The sequence below is a fragment of the Siphateles boraxobius genome, unplaced genomic scaffold (assembly GCF_051911475.1).
Source record: "Siphateles boraxobius isolate OS27281-9 unplaced genomic scaffold, OSU_SipBor_1 104, whole genome shotgun sequence".
NCBI lineage: Eukaryota > Metazoa > Chordata > Actinopteri > Cypriniformes > Leuciscidae > Siphateles > Siphateles boraxobius.
In genome coordinates this window covers 2,606,704-2,626,051 of record NW_027508705.1, presented here as the reverse complement: position 1 = coordinate 2,626,051, position 19,348 = coordinate 2,606,704, and the positions used below count along the sequence as shown (strand labels likewise).

At 36.8% G+C, this 19,348-nt stretch overlaps 2 protein-coding genes across 4 annotated transcripts; one reads left to right on the top strand and one right to left on the bottom strand.

The window, feature by feature from the left end:
* Positions 1 to 983: 983 nt before the first annotated feature.
* On the bottom strand, positions 984 to 7,412 carry LOC143754587 (uncharacterized). Of its 2 annotated transcripts, none has more exons than XM_077247046.1 (2): positions 7,287 to 7,412; positions 984 to 4,270 (listed from the first exon to the last, which is right to left on the bottom strand). In XM_077247046.1, exon 2 carries the CDS (start codon positions 4,184 to 4,186, stop codon positions 2,777 to 2,779), a length of 1,410 nt encoding a protein of 469 aa, XP_077103161.1. In that variant the 5' UTR covers positions 4,187 to 4,270; positions 7,287 to 7,412; the 3' UTR covers positions 984 to 2,776. The 2 variants fall into 2 exon arrangements, with proteins under 2 accessions (XP_077103161.1, XP_077103162.1); XM_077247047.1 differs by lacking the exon at positions 7,287 to 7,412 and adding an exon at positions 6,370 to 6,490.
* Positions 7,413 to 7,981: 569 nt separating this feature from the next.
* timm23b (translocase of inner mitochondrial membrane 23 homolog b (yeast)) lies at positions 7,982 to 19,276 on the top strand. Of its 2 annotated transcripts, none has more exons than XM_077247045.1 (8): positions 7,982 to 8,312; positions 8,463 to 8,577; positions 8,647 to 8,705; positions 9,571 to 9,664; positions 9,941 to 10,025; positions 15,019 to 15,077; positions 15,213 to 15,323; positions 18,568 to 19,276. In XM_077247045.1, the coding sequence occupies exons 2-8, from the start codon at positions 8,463 to 8,465 to the stop codon at positions 18,678 to 18,680; spliced, it is 636 nt and encodes a 211-aa protein (XP_077103160.1). In that variant the 5' UTR covers positions 7,982 to 8,312; the 3' UTR covers positions 18,681 to 19,276. The 2 variants fall into 2 exon arrangements, with proteins under 2 accessions (XP_077103160.1, XP_077103159.1); XM_077247044.1 differs by having other exon boundaries at positions 7,987 to 8,110.
* The last annotated feature ends 72 nt before the right edge of the window (positions 19,277 to 19,348 follow it).

Genomic DNA, 19,348 nt, shown 5'->3' with positions numbered 1-19,348 from the left:
TTGAGAAGAGGTTTTGCTCTCTGTGTGTCAGTTTAAATAATTGAGCTGTGCATGTCAGTTTAGTGTGTTAGCAATTGGAAAAAAACTTTAATTTGAAAACATTTTATTTTGATGCTCAACAGACACTCTACTAACTATAAGTAACGTTCCAAATACATGTCAACTTATTCTACTAACCCGAACACCTAACAGTCTACTAATACTTTAATGAGAGTTATTTGACATGTAGTTGCAAATTATTTAATGAGTTAAATAATGTACATGTAATTGAAAATTTACTTATAGTTAGAGTGTCTAAAGTGGATCATCGAAATATAGAAATGTATCTTCCTATTTCTAGGCATTTAGAATGGCTAAAATGTAACCCATTTCTGTAGATATCAATGATTTTATGACATTTTAGTCACCACTGAAATAGGTATTGATGTAGGCTGTTGACATAGGAGTCAACATTGAAAAAAAAAAAAGGTTTAGTAATTAAAGTTCCTTTGTTGTTTGTAGAAACAAAATGTCATACAATATTTGCTGAAGTGTTCTTTTTTGTGGGTATGTTACCTTTTTTCCACGCTAGTCTTGTGCTGACATCTTTTGGCCGATGACAGAACTACAAGACAGAACAACATTTTCACCAATGGCTTGTTTTAACCAGCAAGTCCAGGGGCCAGTTGCGTAAACATAGCCAGGATGTTAAGAATTAGTAGTAATCAGTCTTTCGGTATCAAATTAGATCATTCTAAGGTTTTATGTAACTGACTTTAAAAAGTTATGAACAGTCTTATGAAGAAAAAAAATGACTAACTTGTAGTAACAGGCCCCTGCTGGTTTCAGTTATTGAGAAAATGAGATGGGCACAAGTGTGGTATGCATCAAGTCTAACTAGTAAACTGATTAATTAAACTCGACTACTCTCTTATGTGGACTTAATTACTGAACCATACTGGTAACTGCTAAGCTTCAACAGACTGATACAGATAGACTGCTGATTCATGAACCAATTATTTATTACAAAAATGCAAGACAGAATTCAAACTATAATCTAATGGCAAACACAATACAAAAACATACATCTTTTATATAAGATGTAGGTCTGCTGCATTGAGAGATGAAATAGCTACAGCAATTGAAAAAACAAAGAAAATGACAAACATAAATCAAACCGTGAGGAGTGTGGACAGGAGAGCGGATAAATCTTATATTATTGGAAAGAATTGAGAAACAATGGCAAGAACAAAGGAAATATATTAAAACCAACAACTACAGTACCAGAGAGTACCAAGAGCGTTTTCTTTTTTTATAACATCATTCCGGGTGCAACAGTGTCATCTGTGCTTCATACGCGCATTTCAACTCTTCTCAAAGTCTCATTTGCCAATACAGTAAATGGGTTAGTAATTGCTAATCAATTTCAATTCAGACAGTAAATGGTGAGCGGAAGTCCAGACGAGTCGAACAGGAGACCGATAAAACACCTTTGATGAGCTGAACTTTGATGTCTTCTGTGGTGCATCGAAGAGCTTTGGTCTTACATAAAGAAGCTGAGGGCACTTGATCGATTTTTAAAAATGCATGGAAGATATTTCCGTGCCTCGCTCATTTAAGGTCTTGACCGCGAGATCCAAGGTCGCATTCCAATTTCCTAAATATGTAGTGCTTCTGTCTATAAATACAATAGTGCAATGCTTGTTAAAATATGAAATCCCTTGGCTATTCCATAACTTATGAAGATACAGAAAAATAAATCAGATAGAACATCTTTTTTTTTTTTGCAACTGCAACTTTTTACACATATACAGCAGAAGTAAAAAGCACACACTTTGCGAGTATATTCTTTTCTCGTATTCATTAAGTGCACACAAATCTATATGAACAACATTTTAAGTGCATCTGTACATGTCCATGTCCAATAAGCATAAAATGCACCCTCCATGGACACAATGGATTTCATATTTTGACAAATGAACATCGAATAGGAAAGAAGTACCAAAGACAACATGTTGAGGAAACTAGTCAAATCCAGAGAGTCAAACCTAGAACAATCCAATCCCCCAAAACACTCCCGTTTGCTCTCATCCAGGAGTTTTAAATTAAACTGTATACACTTATAATATCCCATAAAACCAAACAGCAAAACCTGTTTTTGTGTGTCCAGACTTCAAGTGAGAAAATTTGTTAGTCTAAGAAATTAGGTCTCATAAATATAATTACAGAGGACATAATTGATTCAAACCGCACACTTAATGGAACAACGTTCAAGTAAATTGCATATACAATTTACTTCTTGCATACAAAACTTTCCTTGCCTTTGCCCCTTCTACTCCAACCCACACCTCAATAAGTACTTTATTTTGGGTTCACAGGTTTAGAGCAAGCATGAAAAATAAATAACACCCGCATTGCCAATGCCATCTGCATTTCTCTGTTGTTTTTCTTGTGGACACCTAAAAAGGGGGACATAAATTAATTACACAATTTGGCTTGCAAAGAATTAACTTCCCAGTAAACTGAACGAACAAAACAAAAGGGAATGTCAACCAAAACAAAAAAGATGTTTTTTCATTAACAAAGATTGCTACTATATCCCCTATAATGTGTCCGAAAAGGGCTATAATAATTACAAGACTTTTAGAAAGAAACCACACAGCCAGGGATACCGTGAAATAAGAATGAGGGGTAAACCAAAAAAACAGCAAAAACACAACAACACTCCCCCCACCCCCATACGCGGAGCCTCAACAGTTCAGTTCCAGAACATCGAATTAAACAATCTCAATCCTTCTCAGTCCGACTCGTATTCCAGCGGGGCCACCTCATCGATGACCAGTTCCTCTTCGCACTTAATGTCTTCCAGTGTCGGCGACAGCTTCATCCCCGCGTGGACCTTCTTATGGCGCGAGAAGCTGGAGGAGTGAACGAAAGTTTTCCCACACTGCGGGCATTCGTAGAGCTTTCCCGACGCGTGCGTTTGCTGGTGCTGCTTGAGGTTGGACAGGCGGATGAAGGTCTTCTTGCACACGTTGCAGGAGTAGCACTTGTCGCTGGCGTGTGTGTGCTCGTGTCGAGACAGGCTGGTGGTGTGGCTGAAGCGCTTGTCGCACATGCGGCAAGGGTACGGCCGCTCTTCGTTCGGCAAACACAACCTCTTCTTTCCTCCTTTACTGTGCTTGTTCTTCTTGCACAGGGTGTAGTAGTTGGGCTTGTCGCGGGAGCACAGCTTCAGGCGGATCTTGAGGTCCGAGGACTTGTCGAGCGAGTCTTTGCCGTGCGTGTACGAGTTGAGAAGCTGTCGCACGTGAGCCACCTGGTGTTTGGAGAGGCCGGCGGAGTGGCTGAAGACCCTGTCGCACTGAGCGCACTGGTATTGCTTCTCTCGCTCACCCGATGAGACCGGCATTCGTTTATTCGTGCCGTGGCTGGATTGGAAACTGTGCTGGGTCATGATGGGCGCCGGGGTTGGCGCTGGATACAACGGCCTAACGGTTTTATCCAAGCCTTTTTTGTGGATTAACCGATGCCGCGACAGACTGGAGCTGTGATTGAACGTTTTGCCACAGGTGTTGCACGTGTGCAGTCTCTTGGTTTTGTGGCATTTCTTGTGAATCGCCAAAAGCCGCTTGCCGTTGCACCTTACCCCGCACAGATTGCACTGGAGAGACTTTTTGCTGTCACCTAACTTACTGAAACCCTTCGAGGAAGTGAGGGCCGATCTATCCGAGTGAACATGCAGATGGCGAGCAAGACTGGAGGAATGGCTGTAGATCTTGCCACAGAAGTGGCACTTATAGGTTCTAGTGTGAGACACCTCCTTCTCCCAGGAAATATCAGAAACGTCCTCGGCTTCGCACAGCTGGCTATTCTCCTGTTCCGTGTTGTCGTCCGAGTCTGATTCACTTCCCACCTCCTCCTCGTGCGTCGGGATCAGATTTGGATCTACTTCCTCACATTCTGGGAACACCGATTCGTAAGGGACAAAGAACGTCTCATCCGGTTCCACTTTCACTATCTGATCGGAGGTGAAGCAACCAGCCTCGTCCAAATCCTTTTTGACACAGGCTATAGTGAATTTTGAGCCCACCTCGGCCCACTTGACGACATATTCGATGGGTTGGGTGTCAAGCTCGACCGTGATGAAGTCTGCTCCTAAAGCGTCCTGCTCGGAGCAGGTCAGCTCTGTTTCTATCTCTTCCATTAGGGCTGATTTTCACGGCCCTTCTGTCGCTTTCTCACTGGGGAGCAGTGCCTATTCCAGCCTTAATTTACACCTCAGCAAACCCTAGTAGGAAACAAAAACAAAAAGCGTTTGAGTTTGATTAAACAGTACAAGCAATAATGACATACATCAATGTAACTATTTCTGTAGTAGTTAATTTTGAGTTGATATTGACAACCCTTAGTCTACAATGTGAGTAAATCACTCACATATGCAACCAAATTTCACGCTGGGCGACTAAAAAATGACTTTAATTAGCCAATCGCTAGTAAATTGTACGGTGTCAGTCGACTGCGATTAGGTTAGAGGAAAAATGTTTAGCGCAGATACAATATCATTGCCTGCTGAGCTTTACGCACCGTCACTTGGCTAAACGCCCTCTGTCACTTTCTCTCGCACACATGCACACTCAACATGAGACGAAGACTAAGAGAGACGCTTACACAGGCCACGTAAAGAGAATTAATGCTGTCGCGATGGGGCATGTGTTGCATGTGTTTTTAAGCCTTGCCGATTTAAACATTGAAGTAGTGTTGTCAAAAGTAAAATTTGGTTGCATATGTGAGTAATTTACTCGCATTGTAGAGGGTAGAGTTGTCAAAAAGTGGCGACTTCGGTTCAGAAAATTTAAAAAATGTGAAAATTTGAGCACTGTTGGGCAGAACCGTAAATACCTCTGATTGGCCATTGTGTTCACGTGCTCATCGGATATGTCTGTGATTGGCTACAATTCTGCTCAACAGCGCTCAAAGCTTCACATTTTTAAAATTTCAAATTACAAAACTTTTGACAACACAACATTGAAGCTGAAGAAGATGCAAAAATAACTCGCACCTCAGAAGCGCATGCCAAGAAAGCACACGTATCGGTACGAACGTAAACAGTCGAGAAAGAAAACGCATGTGTAACAGTATCAGTATATTAGATCCTTGCATTAGGTCTTAAAGTGACAGCAGCCTAATATTCCTGCTGTGGTCTGTTTTTAACATTAATCAAACAAAAGACTCACTGCTTTCGACTTTTGTAACTTTAAAAAGGATTAATCTATATTTAATTTATACAGTCAAGACTATTCAGTGTTCTTTTACATTTGATTATTCAATTTCTGTACCTAATCTGTATAACTACCGTTAGATTTACCTGAAAAGCGCTGTTTATTTTATTTGTATCTTTGTTCTATTTTGTTTATTTGTGCTGTTGCTTGTAGTCTGATTATTTGTTCTTATTTCATTACAGACTGTTTACTTGTCTTTAATAGTGTTTGAAATTTATATTTTGTTATATATATTTATGTAGATTTTTCTTTTTAAATTTGCATTGTACATATAGAAAGTCTGGCCAGTAAAATAATAAAAGGAGTAGCCAATGGCAACTCGAGCTTCAATGTGTCTGTAGAAGGTTGATTGAGTAAAATGCATTTAAAGTCAACATTAGAAGTGGATCAAAAAAATCAAAGTTGTCCTAAGACAAGAACAGGTCTATTGTTCAAAATCCATGTATAACATTGATGAAAGGTTTTGATCCAGCATTATATCACTCTTAGCCACTGAAGAAACAAGCAAGTAGACTGCTAGAAAAAAAGTATAGGCTGCATGGAGACTCATGATCTATGCAATATATTTTACTTCCTCTTAGATGGTTTATGTCTGCACCATTAACAACAGCCAAGCAGACTATTCCTCGACTGTCATTTGAGAGATCCAGAACGATAACGTTCTGAAGAATCAGTCGTACATTTGGAGAAAGTTCTACACTGACATTTACAGCATGTTCTGAAGAATCATTCTGACATTTACAGAACACTCAAAAGAATCACTCTGACATTTAAAATAACGTCATTCGGATATTTAAGTTAGAGAACATTCCATGAAATCATTCTGACATTTAAAGAACGTTTAGAACCATGATTTTGACAGAACGTTCTGAAGAATCATTGACATTTAGAGACCGTCCAGAGGAATCGCTCTGATATCCTGTTGAATCTTTCTGCAATTCGTGGGAAACCTATCAAATCCGTCGGAACGTGTGAACATGTCGATGATCTGTAAAATGAAAGCGGAGGTTCGCGCCAGGGTATTTCCTCATCATCAGCGGGATGCCGCGAAGCCGCCAATCTCGCGTTTTCGCGTGTTTACGTGAGGCTTATTTATTTATAAACTCACCTTCTCTGATCAATCATGGTAAAAGACATGCAAAACAATGTCTTTAAACCAGCGACAAAAAAGAAAAGCAGGCAAACAAAAGCGTTACAACGGTAAACAGGAAACACAATCGACACGGTGCATTGTGGGAAGGGATTAAATGGGGCTGCAACCGAGTGTCCAACTATATTTTTTCTTTTAAGAGCATTTAATGTCGCTCGGGTCGTGTTCAAGTTGTATACGTCAAGAACGGTTTAAGGTCTCGATATTAAAATGTGGACAAAACTGTGCCATGATTCACTCTGACCTTGTAATGGCACGGAAGAGGCGTTCGGCAAAGCCTGACTATATAATATAATGCCAGGATTCAATCGGCCCGCCATAAAATCGCACATATATTCAGCATTACAGACGATCTAAGCGTATATCTAACACCGAGGCCCAGATACACACATACTGAAACTGAATACGATGTGTACACGCTGTACTTTCTGTATTACTGACAGCTTGTGCTGAAATAACTCGCACTTACGGTTGCTCAAGAATAAATATTATAATCACTGACCATGTCGATCTATAGGCTAACGTTACATGAGAGATAACAGATAATCCGTGAGCCCATTCGGTGCTTGAAATATATTCTGATCATTCGTAAGAAACGGATGCTTCAATTAGAGAAATAACAATACAATACGCTTCAGAAAGAGCCAAAGGTATTATAAAGACTCCGAGAATAGTGAGATTTGGCCGGTGTGACTGTATGATCTGTTGAATTTAAATGCCTCAATACAGTCACTAAGAACCACTGTAATATTATCACAGCGCGTCTTCCTGTCCCCATGACTGCACTTCATTGTGATTTATTAACCAGAAGCATCCACTGTTCAAACATTTTGCAATCAGCCAAGTTAGTTAAAAATGTATTATAAAGTAATTACCAAGCATTTAATGTGCAGTTTGGTCGATGGAAATTGGTTCGGTTCTGCCGCACCTCTGTCAGATCATCCCGATGTCGTCACGCGTGTCACTTTTTTTCCTCTCAGCCTCGACGCGTCACCGTTGATGTATAAAACACGTGGATCGACTTCTGCATTCCATTGTAAACATGATCAACAGCATAAATACAGGATGCTTTCTGAGATTGTGATATACTCGAAATAATTAAAAGGGACTGCCTGGAAATGACTGAAATTGTTTTTTTTATAATATTCCCCTAGTAACAGAAAAAACGAAATAATGCGCATTTCCTTTTTGAAATAACATGCTCATGAGTCATGCCAATAAATATAATTTGTATTCATATATGATTTTTTATGTATATTTAATGAATCACTGTAAAATGTATGTATAAGCCTACTTGTTCTTTCTTTTTTTGTCCAGTGACAATTGTAAATGTATGTAAATGTAAAATTATTTCCTTTAATTACTTAATTAACTACTGTCACAAATAATAGGCAATTCAATTTAATGATCCAATTACATGTTCATATTCCCCCTATATAAACAGAGAGAGAGAAAGAGAGCATTGTTTTATATGAAACTTTTATCATTTCGGTTATTAATATACATTTATCAGCTGTTCCAAATCGCTTAGTTTCAGTTATTGATCTGGCCAGAAATCGTTTGCTGTCGCAAAAAGCGTCGTGGGTGTGCTTCGATAAGCTTTGCAAACTATCCATTTCATATCCACAATTTGTCCCCATCACCACACCATCTGTGCTTTTTAAAAAATATATATTATAACATATTAAAAATGTTTAACGTAAGTGTTTGAAGGATGAGAACTGTTTGTTATTGGTAGTCAAATTACCGCCCAGTCCACAGTTTACTTTACGGCAAACAAGAGGAGCGTCAGTTTAAACATTCGCCATTCAGTTGTGGCACGAGTTACTGAATAATTCAACTATTTGATTGTGTTCTGGGGGGAAAATGACCGACTGCAAATGTAACTTGTCCAACTGAATGTAAACCTATACTGAGTCCTTACTGTCTTCTAAGTTAAAGCTCATCAAGGACCAGATTACATTGGCTAACAGTAGTTGCGCTAAGCTATTCCTATAAATTATCTTTATATGTTTAGTTGAAGTGTAAGTTGTGAACCTCTTAACCTAAAGATGGATAAGGATCCATCAGGATCATCTAGCACTGGCTCCAGAAGTCCAGGAGGCTTCGGTCTGTTTGGATCTGCTGGCCCGCAGTATTCAAACACAGAGCTCGCTGGAGTGCCATGTAAGTCTAGCATAACTATTATTAATCCATCCATATTCGCATTTTACTAAAGCTTCCTTTTCTGAACAGTGACAGGCATAAGTCCAATCTCTCCATACCTTAACGTGGACCCCAAGTATCTCTTACAGGTGAGATCTGGCCATAAGCAATGGCAAGCAGTTTTAACTTTTATTCCAGGATATGAATCCTTGATATCAACAATTCATTTTTCACTAGTTAAAATGATAGTTATTGATATCAGGAATTAGATTTCTTCTAGTAACAATAGCCATTTTTGATATCAGGAGTTACATTTCCACTAGGAAAAATGTTCATTCTTGATATCAACAATTGAATTCCAACTAGTAAAAACTATAATTCTTGATATTAATAGTTTATATCCTGGGAATGGTAATAGGCAAGCCGTTTTGACTTTTAATCATTCACAGGATATGAATTATTGATATCAACAGCTAAATTTTCACTAGGCCTAGTTAAAATGATAGTTATTGATATCAGGAATTAGATTTTCACTAGTAACAATGCTAACTCTTGGTATCAACATTTACATTTTCCCTAGTTAAAATGATAATTCTTGATATCTGTAATTGTATTTTCACTAGTGAAATGTCACCATAGGCTGCCATTCAAAATCAGTTGTTCATATCAATAATTAATTTCTTAGTAGAATTAATTGCTTAGTAATTGAAATTCCAATTTCACATATCAGAAATACAATTCTTACTAGTAAAAACCTTAATTTTTATATCCATAATTCAATTGTCACTAGTTAGAAAGCCATTTTAGATATCTGAAATTATATTGATATCAGAAATACATGTTCGGATATCAAAAATGAACATTTTTACTAGTAGCAATTAAATTGTTGATATCAAGAATTCAAATCCTGAAAATGAATAAAAGTTAAAACGGCTTGCAATACATAAGTTGCCTTTGTGTTTACATGTAATATATGAGATGTAATGAATGGCTGTCATTATCATGCTCCCACAGGATACAGATGAGTTCATTTTACCCACCGGAGCAAATAAAACAAGAGGACGCTTCGAGCTGGCCTTCTTTACTATAGGAGGATGCTGTATCACAGGTATCTTCCTCACATTGCAGTTCTTCTGCATGATAATACAGTCTCTTCAATCATATAGATACAGTACTTACTAGTTCCCTAGTCAAAATGCTTCCGTGTTTTTTTTTCTGATATTATTTTTAAAAAATCATTACTAATTAAATGACCAGAATAAACTGAAAAATAAGCCAGAATGTCTTGGTATTTGCTTTTGATAAGTATTTGTTATTATTTTCTAATCATATTTTTAAAATGATTTTTATTTACATGCATTGCGGTGTATGTATTGGCATACAGGTGCAGTATTTGGGGCTGTGAACGGGCTTAGAATGGGCTTGTCTGACACCAGAAACCTGGCTTGGTCCAAACCTCGCAATGTACAGTGAGTTCTGCAACAGCACTTACACATGGAAATGCCAGTCAGTTAAGTTTACAATAAAAAAGTATATTCTTTATTCTTATGGAACGGCACATAAGGAAAAAACATGCTTAAGTAAATCATAATTATGATTCAAATTATTCAAATTATAATTTTAAGTAAATTATTAGTTAATAATGTAATTATGAGATCAAAGGACAAAAACATGATCTAAAAATTCTTCAACTTTTTGTCATAATTTTGACTTGTATCTCTTAAAGCTAGGGTATACGATTTCAAAGATTGTTCATTATTAATATCCTCGTTTAGATGCTGGTTATGGTTATATAGTACAATCCTAACAATATTAATAGAAAAAAGAATGAAAAAAATCCATTCCAACATGATCAAACATGCATTTTAGTCTGGGAGTAGATTTAAAGGAATGGTTCAGGATTTTGGACATCGGACCTCATTTCCAAGTTATCCTGGGTGTTATTTATCAGTGGAGACAGTTTTCAAAAATCTTCATCCAGTCCTTCCAGTTGCAAAGTTCGCCGGTGCTAGGCTAGCGTGAGTCAACGGTATCTGCTCCTGCCATTAAAAACAGTTTTACCCACTCCACAGTACACCAAAAGCAAATAAATTATAACGCCAGACTATCGATGTAAATGTCTGTTGAGAGAATAATGTTAGAAATCAATCTACCCTTTCATCGCATTGCAATAGTTATACTTTGTTCCCTGTATTTATTAGCACAGTCTACAGCAGCGGCGGAGTGATATTAAGTTACCTAGGCAACGAGAGAGCCGGTCCACACGACAAGTGTATTTCCCTGCCGCTGACACTCATCACTACAGAAGCAGAGTATATCAACATGTTGCCAATTCCTTCGTTTACAATCCAATGTTTCAACATCGTTGTTCAAGGCTACTGCTTGCTAGCAAGACTGTAGTGCGCTTCTGTTCTGTGTTTTCTTTTAGGTGTAGTACTACTAACCGGAGCAAAGTAAACTTCCGCCGCTGCTGAGAAACTAGTTCCTGTAAATGTAATGCGATCATTGAGATGCAAGGGTAGTTTGATTTCTAACATTATTCTCTCAACAGACATTTACATCGATAGTCTGGCGTTATAATTTATTTGCTTTTGGTGTACTGTGGAGTGGGTAAAACTGTTTTTAATGGCAGGCTAGCAGATACCGTTGACTCGCGCTATATATATATATATATATATATATATACATATATATATATATATATATATATATATATATATATATATATATATATATATATATATATATATATATATACTTAAATGCCCTAATTAAACTAAGACCTAATCCTGGCTTAATCTAAGCCCTGTCTGTGAAACTGGGGGTAAATCATAATTATGAGATAAAACAAAGTCAAAACCACCCCTTGTGTGTGAAACTAGGCAAGTGTGTCATAATGTCACTTCTTTTCTGAATTTTGATTTAGTTTCTCATAAAAATTGTTGTCAAATTATGGTTTACTAAAGATTTGTTTTTCTTTTGTGGTGGAAAATAGCTTCCATAGCATTTTAAAGACTCTTAAGGATAGGTTAAACAGGACTGCAGCATTAATAGTTTGCATTACAACACAATACCCAGCAGAGAGCAGTGTTTTCCACAGTGTTCACTACGCTGTTTATAGGAACCCAGAAGTGTATTTCCTGGTAAAGGTTCAAACGAATTGGCTAAGATCCTTTTTGAGAAATGGCTTCATATCCCCAGTCAAACCTCTATGAAATTAGGAGGCGTCAATATTTTCTTTAGATGTGATTATGACCTTAAAAAACTTCCTGTTAAGTTATCAGTGTTTCATCAACAGGTTTTACTTTGCTGGAAAATGATCTACAAGTATAATTTCAGTCCTCACAACATCCCTTTCTGGAATTGTAGATATGTGGTATTAAGGAATGAATCTTTATTTTACGAAAATTGGTGGAAGAAAGGATGCATATATGATGCATATATTAGATAATACCGGAGTTATTATGTCTTTTGAGACTTTCTGTTCAAAATGTAATTTATTCGACAGAAAACAGTATGTTAAGATTATCAAAGCAATCCCACAATCTATAATTCAGATGTCTTTCAATTAATCTCAGAGTAATGTAACTAATTACATAGTCTATATAGTCGTCCTAAGCTTTTGGTGAATGGAGTTTCTCTCACTTAACCTAAATTTACCCAATACTACAATTCGGAAATCCTTTATTAAGGAATTGTATTCTTTTTCTTCAAATTTCTTCATAAATTTTTCTTCAAATTTGCAGTTGCACCGAAAGCAAAGGAAGTGCACTTAACGGAGTATATCCATCTATAGAATTTTTAAGATGTCGATTTGATGCTGCTGAAACAACAGAACACCTGTTTTATGATTGTAAATTTGCCTGTGCATTTTGGGAGGATTTGCATTACTGTTTATTTTCTTACATTTGAAGATTTACCTGTATTAACAACGGAAAATGTAATATTTGGTTTGTTTATGAAGGATGAAACGCATGAAATGTCAGTTAACACATTTATTATTCATGGGAAATTCTTTTTACACAAGAATAGTTTTCCTGAAAACACTTCCAAACGTTTACGTTGTCATTACTAAGGTATAAGGGAGTGTGTCATTACTTCTTATCATTAAAATGAATGAAGAAAAAGAATGCCTTAAATCTATCTACTTTCATAGAGGATCTTAAACTTGCTGAAACCCCTAGTCTTTTTTTTATTTCTTTAATTATTATTGACTTGAATGCATTTTTATTTTTATTCTTTATGTATATCTTATGCTACGATGCTTGTCTGTTGTCTGATTAAGACATGATATCTACCAGGCCATATATGGTTGTTTAAGTTCTTGAAAAAAGATTTCCCGGTAAAGGTGAGGTCAGGAAACATATAATAGTGTGATGATATGATGTCAGCGGCAGCACATGTTCATGAATGGGCTCTGCGGTGTCGAGTTTCCTTCTGTTTGTGGTGATGCACCGCATTCCTCTATTACCAGAGTCACATGCACTTTCCCTGAGCTAAACTTGCGGTGCGGCCAGTTCGGGAGATTCATAGACACAGTGGTTGTGATGTCACAAAATGGAAAAGAAAACCAAAGCAATAACAATACACCCTAGAGAAATCTTCTGATTTATTTAAACAGCTAGTCTTCTATAGCTAATCCTAACTGAGAAAAGCAAGACGGCCAATTGAGACGCACATTTAATCCTGATATTATTACTGGTTCCCGTCAAAAGTGTTTCATCGGTAAGATTTTTAATGTTTTTAAAAGAAGTATTTTCTGCTCACCAAGGCTGCATTTATTTGATTTTTTTTTAAAAACAGTAATATTGTGAAACATCATTACAATGTAAAACAGCTGTTTTCTATGTGAATATATATAGTAAATTGTAATTTATTCCTGTGATCAAAGCTGAATTTTCAGCATCATTACTCCAGTCTTCAGTGTCACATGATCCTTCAGAAATCATTCTAATATGCTGATTTGATGCTCAAGAAACATTTTTCATTATCATCAATGTTGAAAACAGTTATTTACATTTTTATTTCAGGATTCTTTGATGAATAGAAAGTTCAAAAGAACAGCATTTATCTGAAAAATAATCTTTTGTAACATCAAACATTACCGTTCAAAACTTTGGGGTCAGTAAGAATTTTTATTATATATTTTGGGGGAAAGAAATAAAATAAATCAATACTTTTATTAATCAATGATGAATTAAATCAATCAAAAGTTATAGTAAAGACATTTATAATAGGCTTGTTCGACTTGAACCGGCGCTGCACAGACCGATCGGTTGATGACATCAAAGTACCGCGAGAGCGATTAGAGAGCAGACGGCTCCTTATGCTTTTGAATAGCTCTCGCGGTACTTTGATGTCATCAACCGATCGGTCTGTGCAGCGCCGGTTCAAGTCGAACAAGCCTAAGGATACAAAAACTTCTATTTCAAATAAATGCTTTTGAACTTTCTATTCATCAATGAGAATACATTTTAACATTGATGATAATGAAAAATGTTTCTTGAGCATCAAATCATCATATTATACTGATTTCTGAAGGATCATGTGACACTGAAGACTGGAGTAATGAAAATTCAGCTTTGATCACAGGAATAAATTACATTTTAAAATATATTAAAATTGTAATATTGTTAAATATTTTCACCATTTAAAATAACTGTTCTGTTTTTTTGTTTTTGTTTTTATCAAATAAATGCAGCCTTGTTGAGCAGAAGAGACTTTAAAAAAACCAAAAACATTATAAATCTAACTGATCCAAACCTTTTGACTGGTAGTGCATATTTGTGTTTTTGCCGCTGTTATCAGGCCTGGATAAATCATTTCAATTTAAAAATATTTTTCTTTTAAAGTACTAAATGAAATCATATAGTGATGCGCTGCTAGACATTGACTTTTTTATTTTTTGTACGTTATCAATAACAACGGCCAGACAGCTGTTTTAAATCAATGTGTGTACACAGCTGTCCGCGCGGCCCGAAGCATCATGTGGTCAGGGCGGCTTTAAACGCTGTGCACACGCAGTTCTGTGCAGGACGTGCAAGAACAGCGGCTCAAAGTCTGTTACGTGCAACACTTCACCTCTGTCAGCAGATTCACACGCTGTCATCATCACCCCAACATAATGTATTCTCTTAAAACTCACACGGGTCAAGGACTGCGTCAGTGAACAATTCAACCTGAATCACCACTTACTGATTCATGCGTAATGGACCAAAAATATGCATCTGTTTATTTGTAGAGAGAAAATCTATAGAAAGAACAGCCTTTTTGTTAATATGATATTTTGGAGACTGAAGCCGTTTCCCAAGACCTACTTAATTTAATTGTGTTGTGCTGTTGGCATAAAACATTTAAACTTCTGTATATGGCATGATGTTTTAGAACCAAAGTCATTAGTGATTTGGGTCAGTTGTGACTTTTATTTTAAACTCTTAATGTCTATCCTTCTCTCCGATTCAGAATCCTGAATATGGTGACCCGCCAGGGTGCCACATGGGCGAACACTTTGGGTTCAGTAGGTGAGTGACCCAATTTCAGCATCCTTCACCCTCAGAACCTTTGTAGTCGACTCATTTCAAACAGAAATAACTTCTATTTTCACTTAGAAGTCATATATTAATGCTGAGTTGCATGCATGATATATATGTGTTTAGCTCTGCTGTACAGTGCGTTTGGGGTGATCATAGAGAAAGCCAGAGGGGCCGAGGACGACCTCAACACCATTGTTGCGGGGACCATGACTGGTGTCCTCTATAAATCTCCAGGTAGATCATGAATGATATGTTTATCACATTAGGGCTTTTCTCACTGCGCTCAGTCCTGGGTTAAACTCCGACTTTAACGCCGGGTAAAGGAACGTTTCACACTTGTGATCCAGACAAAACGTGTCTATTGGAGTGAAGAAGAGTCCATTCAGGATAAACTTGATAGTACATTTGCCGGCAATATAGAATATGAGGATGTCCAATGTTAAAGCCTTTATAGGACTTTTCATACCTGAAATAAACTGCCCGGCCTAAAAAGAAAAAGAAAGTTGCTGTTCGGATTCAAATATCCAAACTCACTGAAAGTGATTGGGATGTGCTGGAGGAGACTTTACAGAGTGCTGGACTCTTGCATTGACAATACAAGATCTTGAGCAACAATTTATATACCTCTTGATGGAAATAAATGTTGTGATGTCGTTTCCATCAAGAGGTGCATATATTTTTACTCAGATCTTGTATTGTCAATGCAAGAGTCCAGCACTCTGTAAAGTCTCCTCCAGCACATCCCAAACACTTTCACTGAGTTTAAAGTCTCAAAGGTGAAAATGATTCTTCATGCTCCTCACAACCATTCTTTCACAATCTGAGCCTGATAAATCTTGACATTATCATCCTGGAATATGGCCATGATGTTCCTTCATTCATGGTTGTTCAAGAAATGAAAAGCTACACACTCCATCAATTAGGGTTAAAAGAACTGCTGCCAAACATATAACATGCAAGAAACATAATAATCACTGCAATAATGATCCAAGCATAGCTCCTAAACAATTGTGCATTAAAATCCAAACAACGACTTGTTTTTTTTGGCCCGTTAATGTAGTTAACACTGGGTCATTCTAAACCCTGGGTAAATGGAATCCTGGGTTATCTTGGTTCACGTTTCAACCCCTTGTCTTAAAGAAGCAGAAAAGAAACCCTTTCGTCAGCGGACTGAAGAGGAAGGCACCGCAGCGTTGTGTACTTCCTTTTCTGTGGAAGAGTTATTTGAAGAGAAAAGGGAAAATTTTCTGAAGACAACAAAGTCTTTGTACGCTAAGATCTGTTACAGAAAACTGTCATTACCTTTTATAAAACTCATTAATAACAGTAACAGACATCACTGCATTATATATAACAGATTAGCTGATGTAAACTCACATTACAGTTTGAAGTTTTGATTCATATATTTAAAAGTATTTGGACACTTAAAACATAAAGGATTTTACTCGACAGTGTAGTTTCATGTTTATGAATCTGTGGGAACTGTAGTACAACAGAGAATGTCCTCTCTTGCAGTGGCCTTCATTGGCTTTGGAAGTATCTTCTCTCCTATGTTTTTATTTTATTTTTATTTAAGAGGATAATAGGGAGAACAGACAGGAAGTGAAGTGGGAGATAGAGAGGGAACGGGATGGAAAAGTAAAGTACCACGAGAACAAGTGCGATGTGAACCAAACCAACCAACTCCCATATGGATCAAAAACATTGTAATCTGATTTGAAGCACAAAAAATATATAATTCAGAAAAAAAGGCCAGTTCATGTCCTTTAGCGTCTTTGATGAGAGAATGAACTACAATACCAGAAAGCATTGAGAATTACATATTTATAAACACTGCAGAATATATGAATATTGCTTATATATAAATAATAATAAATGCATATAAAACATAAGACATGATTTATAGTACTGAACTATAAACACAATAATTGTAAAATGTGTTGCAAAATATTCATATAGATTCAAATACACTATTTCTAAAATTAGTTTTTAAAGGAATCATTTTATTCATCAAGGATACATAAAATTAATCAAATTTGACGGTAAAGGCATTTTTAATGTAAGATTTCTATTTAAAACAAATGCTGTTCATTTGAACTTTCTATTCATCAAATACATGAAAAACATATTAAGCAGGACAACTGTTTTCAACATTATAATATAATAAGAATAATGATCATGTGACACTGAAGACTGGAGTAATGAGGCTGAAAATTCAGCTTTGATAAATTACATGTATAAATTACAGGAATAAATTACATTTTAAACATTTAAACTCTTCTTCAGGTCATTAAAGGTCATTCTGTGGTTATAAACACAAAATGTCATTGTTTCTAGAAGGAAGCACCTTGCCGAATTACCTTTCAGGTGTTTTCCTAAAGCTGTGACTGGGAATATTCTGTATTTAGACGAGAGGATTTGTTGTAAAGACAATACAGGGGAAAATGCTCGGCCAGAATGACACAAAATCATTTCCCATCATGCTTTGCTGCAGGGTTCTAATAAGGGAAGTTCTGGGTATTGAGTTGTTGCTCGGCTGAAAGCCAGGGTTTGGCCATGAATGCAGTTCATGTTCAGTGTGTCCCAAAGCCTTTCAGACCGTCACAACTTTTGTTATCTCACGTTTCATAGTCATGTGTCACACAGGATATATTCAAACATAATTACTTTTTAAGTGCACAGGAAGTGTTGATTGATCATAATGGTGCTGTGAAATCATTTACAGTCACGGTATTTTTTACTGTCATGTGTTGGCATTGTGTGTAGTTGTGTTTAATATGAACTAGTTCAGTCAGCAGTTATCAAGCCTCGACTCATGGTGGGTGTGGAGTCCTCACACTCCTCAAAGCTTTATCGCTCTTCTCCATGTCCTCGAATGATGATCTGGCCGTGTTGTGTGCTGCTGCTCGACAGGGAATGCGGGATTAAAAATGTTTTGAGCCAAAAATGTTGTTATAATTTAGGTTTACTATGATGAAATGAGTCGTTACACTCATATAATTTAGTTTCGGGCCTTGTGAATTCAAACAACGGCCCTGCCTCTACTATATCCATCATATACAGCCGTTTTCTATGAATATGCTTAACTATTTGCGCTACAAACCAGTGTTTTTATAACTACGACAATACATGAAATGATATGGTAAGCAGCATAACGAGACGTTTTGTGCAGCTGACAATAACGAAGCGAATGACACAGGAAGCCAGACATGTTCGATTTACAAGTGGCTCATGTTAAAAATGAGCAGGATAGGACTGTAATGTTTGGATGCTAGTAGCTGAGAAAACATCGACTGTTATTATGCAATTTAGTGAAGTTACAGAGAAGTGGAGCAAGTTCATCGAGAGATGCATTTAGGTTGAGAACTGCTGATTCTTGTCTTTCAGTTGTGTGTGTGTGTGTGTGTGTGTGTGTGTGTGTGTGTGTGTGTGTGTGTGTGTGTGTGTGTGTGTGTGTGTGTGTGTGTGTGTGTTGCAGGAGGTTTGCGGGGGGCAGCGCGGGGTGGACTGGTTGGGCTGACGCTTTCCGGACTCTATGCTCTCTACAGTAACTGGGACCGTCTGAAGGGAAGCTCTCCTACACGCTACTGACGCTTCTGTTAAGATACTCTATATCAAGTCCAAAAATCATCCATTTTTCTGAATACCAAGCATCATTCATTGCTTCTTTGCAAATGCAATGTCCATCAACTTTCCAGCTAAGATGGTCAACACTTGGAGGCTTCAAATTCATGACAATCTCCTACAATTTCATAATTTATGAATTGAGGAATGTTTGCAACAAGTTGTTAAATTATTTACACTATTGTTTAATGAAGCAAAAGCTAAACTTAACGATTTGATAGTGTCCATAAATGTAACTGACAGAGTGTGTGTATATATATATATATATATTTATAAAATGGCTGAAAAACCAAAAAGTGAAATGTCGTTTTCAATGTTTGTTTGCTATACATCCAGCAGTCTAACACTGGACCAACTGTTACTCGTTTTTCAAAACAAATGACAATGTTAAGAACACAATTAAACATTGCACTAGAACTGGATAATGAGTATTTACTAAAACTCTGTAACATTTGGTAATTATGAATGTATGTTATTACATGAAGTGATATTTTGGCACATTGCCGTATTACATTAGCACTGTTAACGGACACTAGAATGTGCAAGTAAATGTCTCTAAAAGACTTGACGTTTGTGTGTTTGGCTGAACTGTAGAGATGTTGAAATGAGGTTTTTTGGACTCAGTTTCATGTACT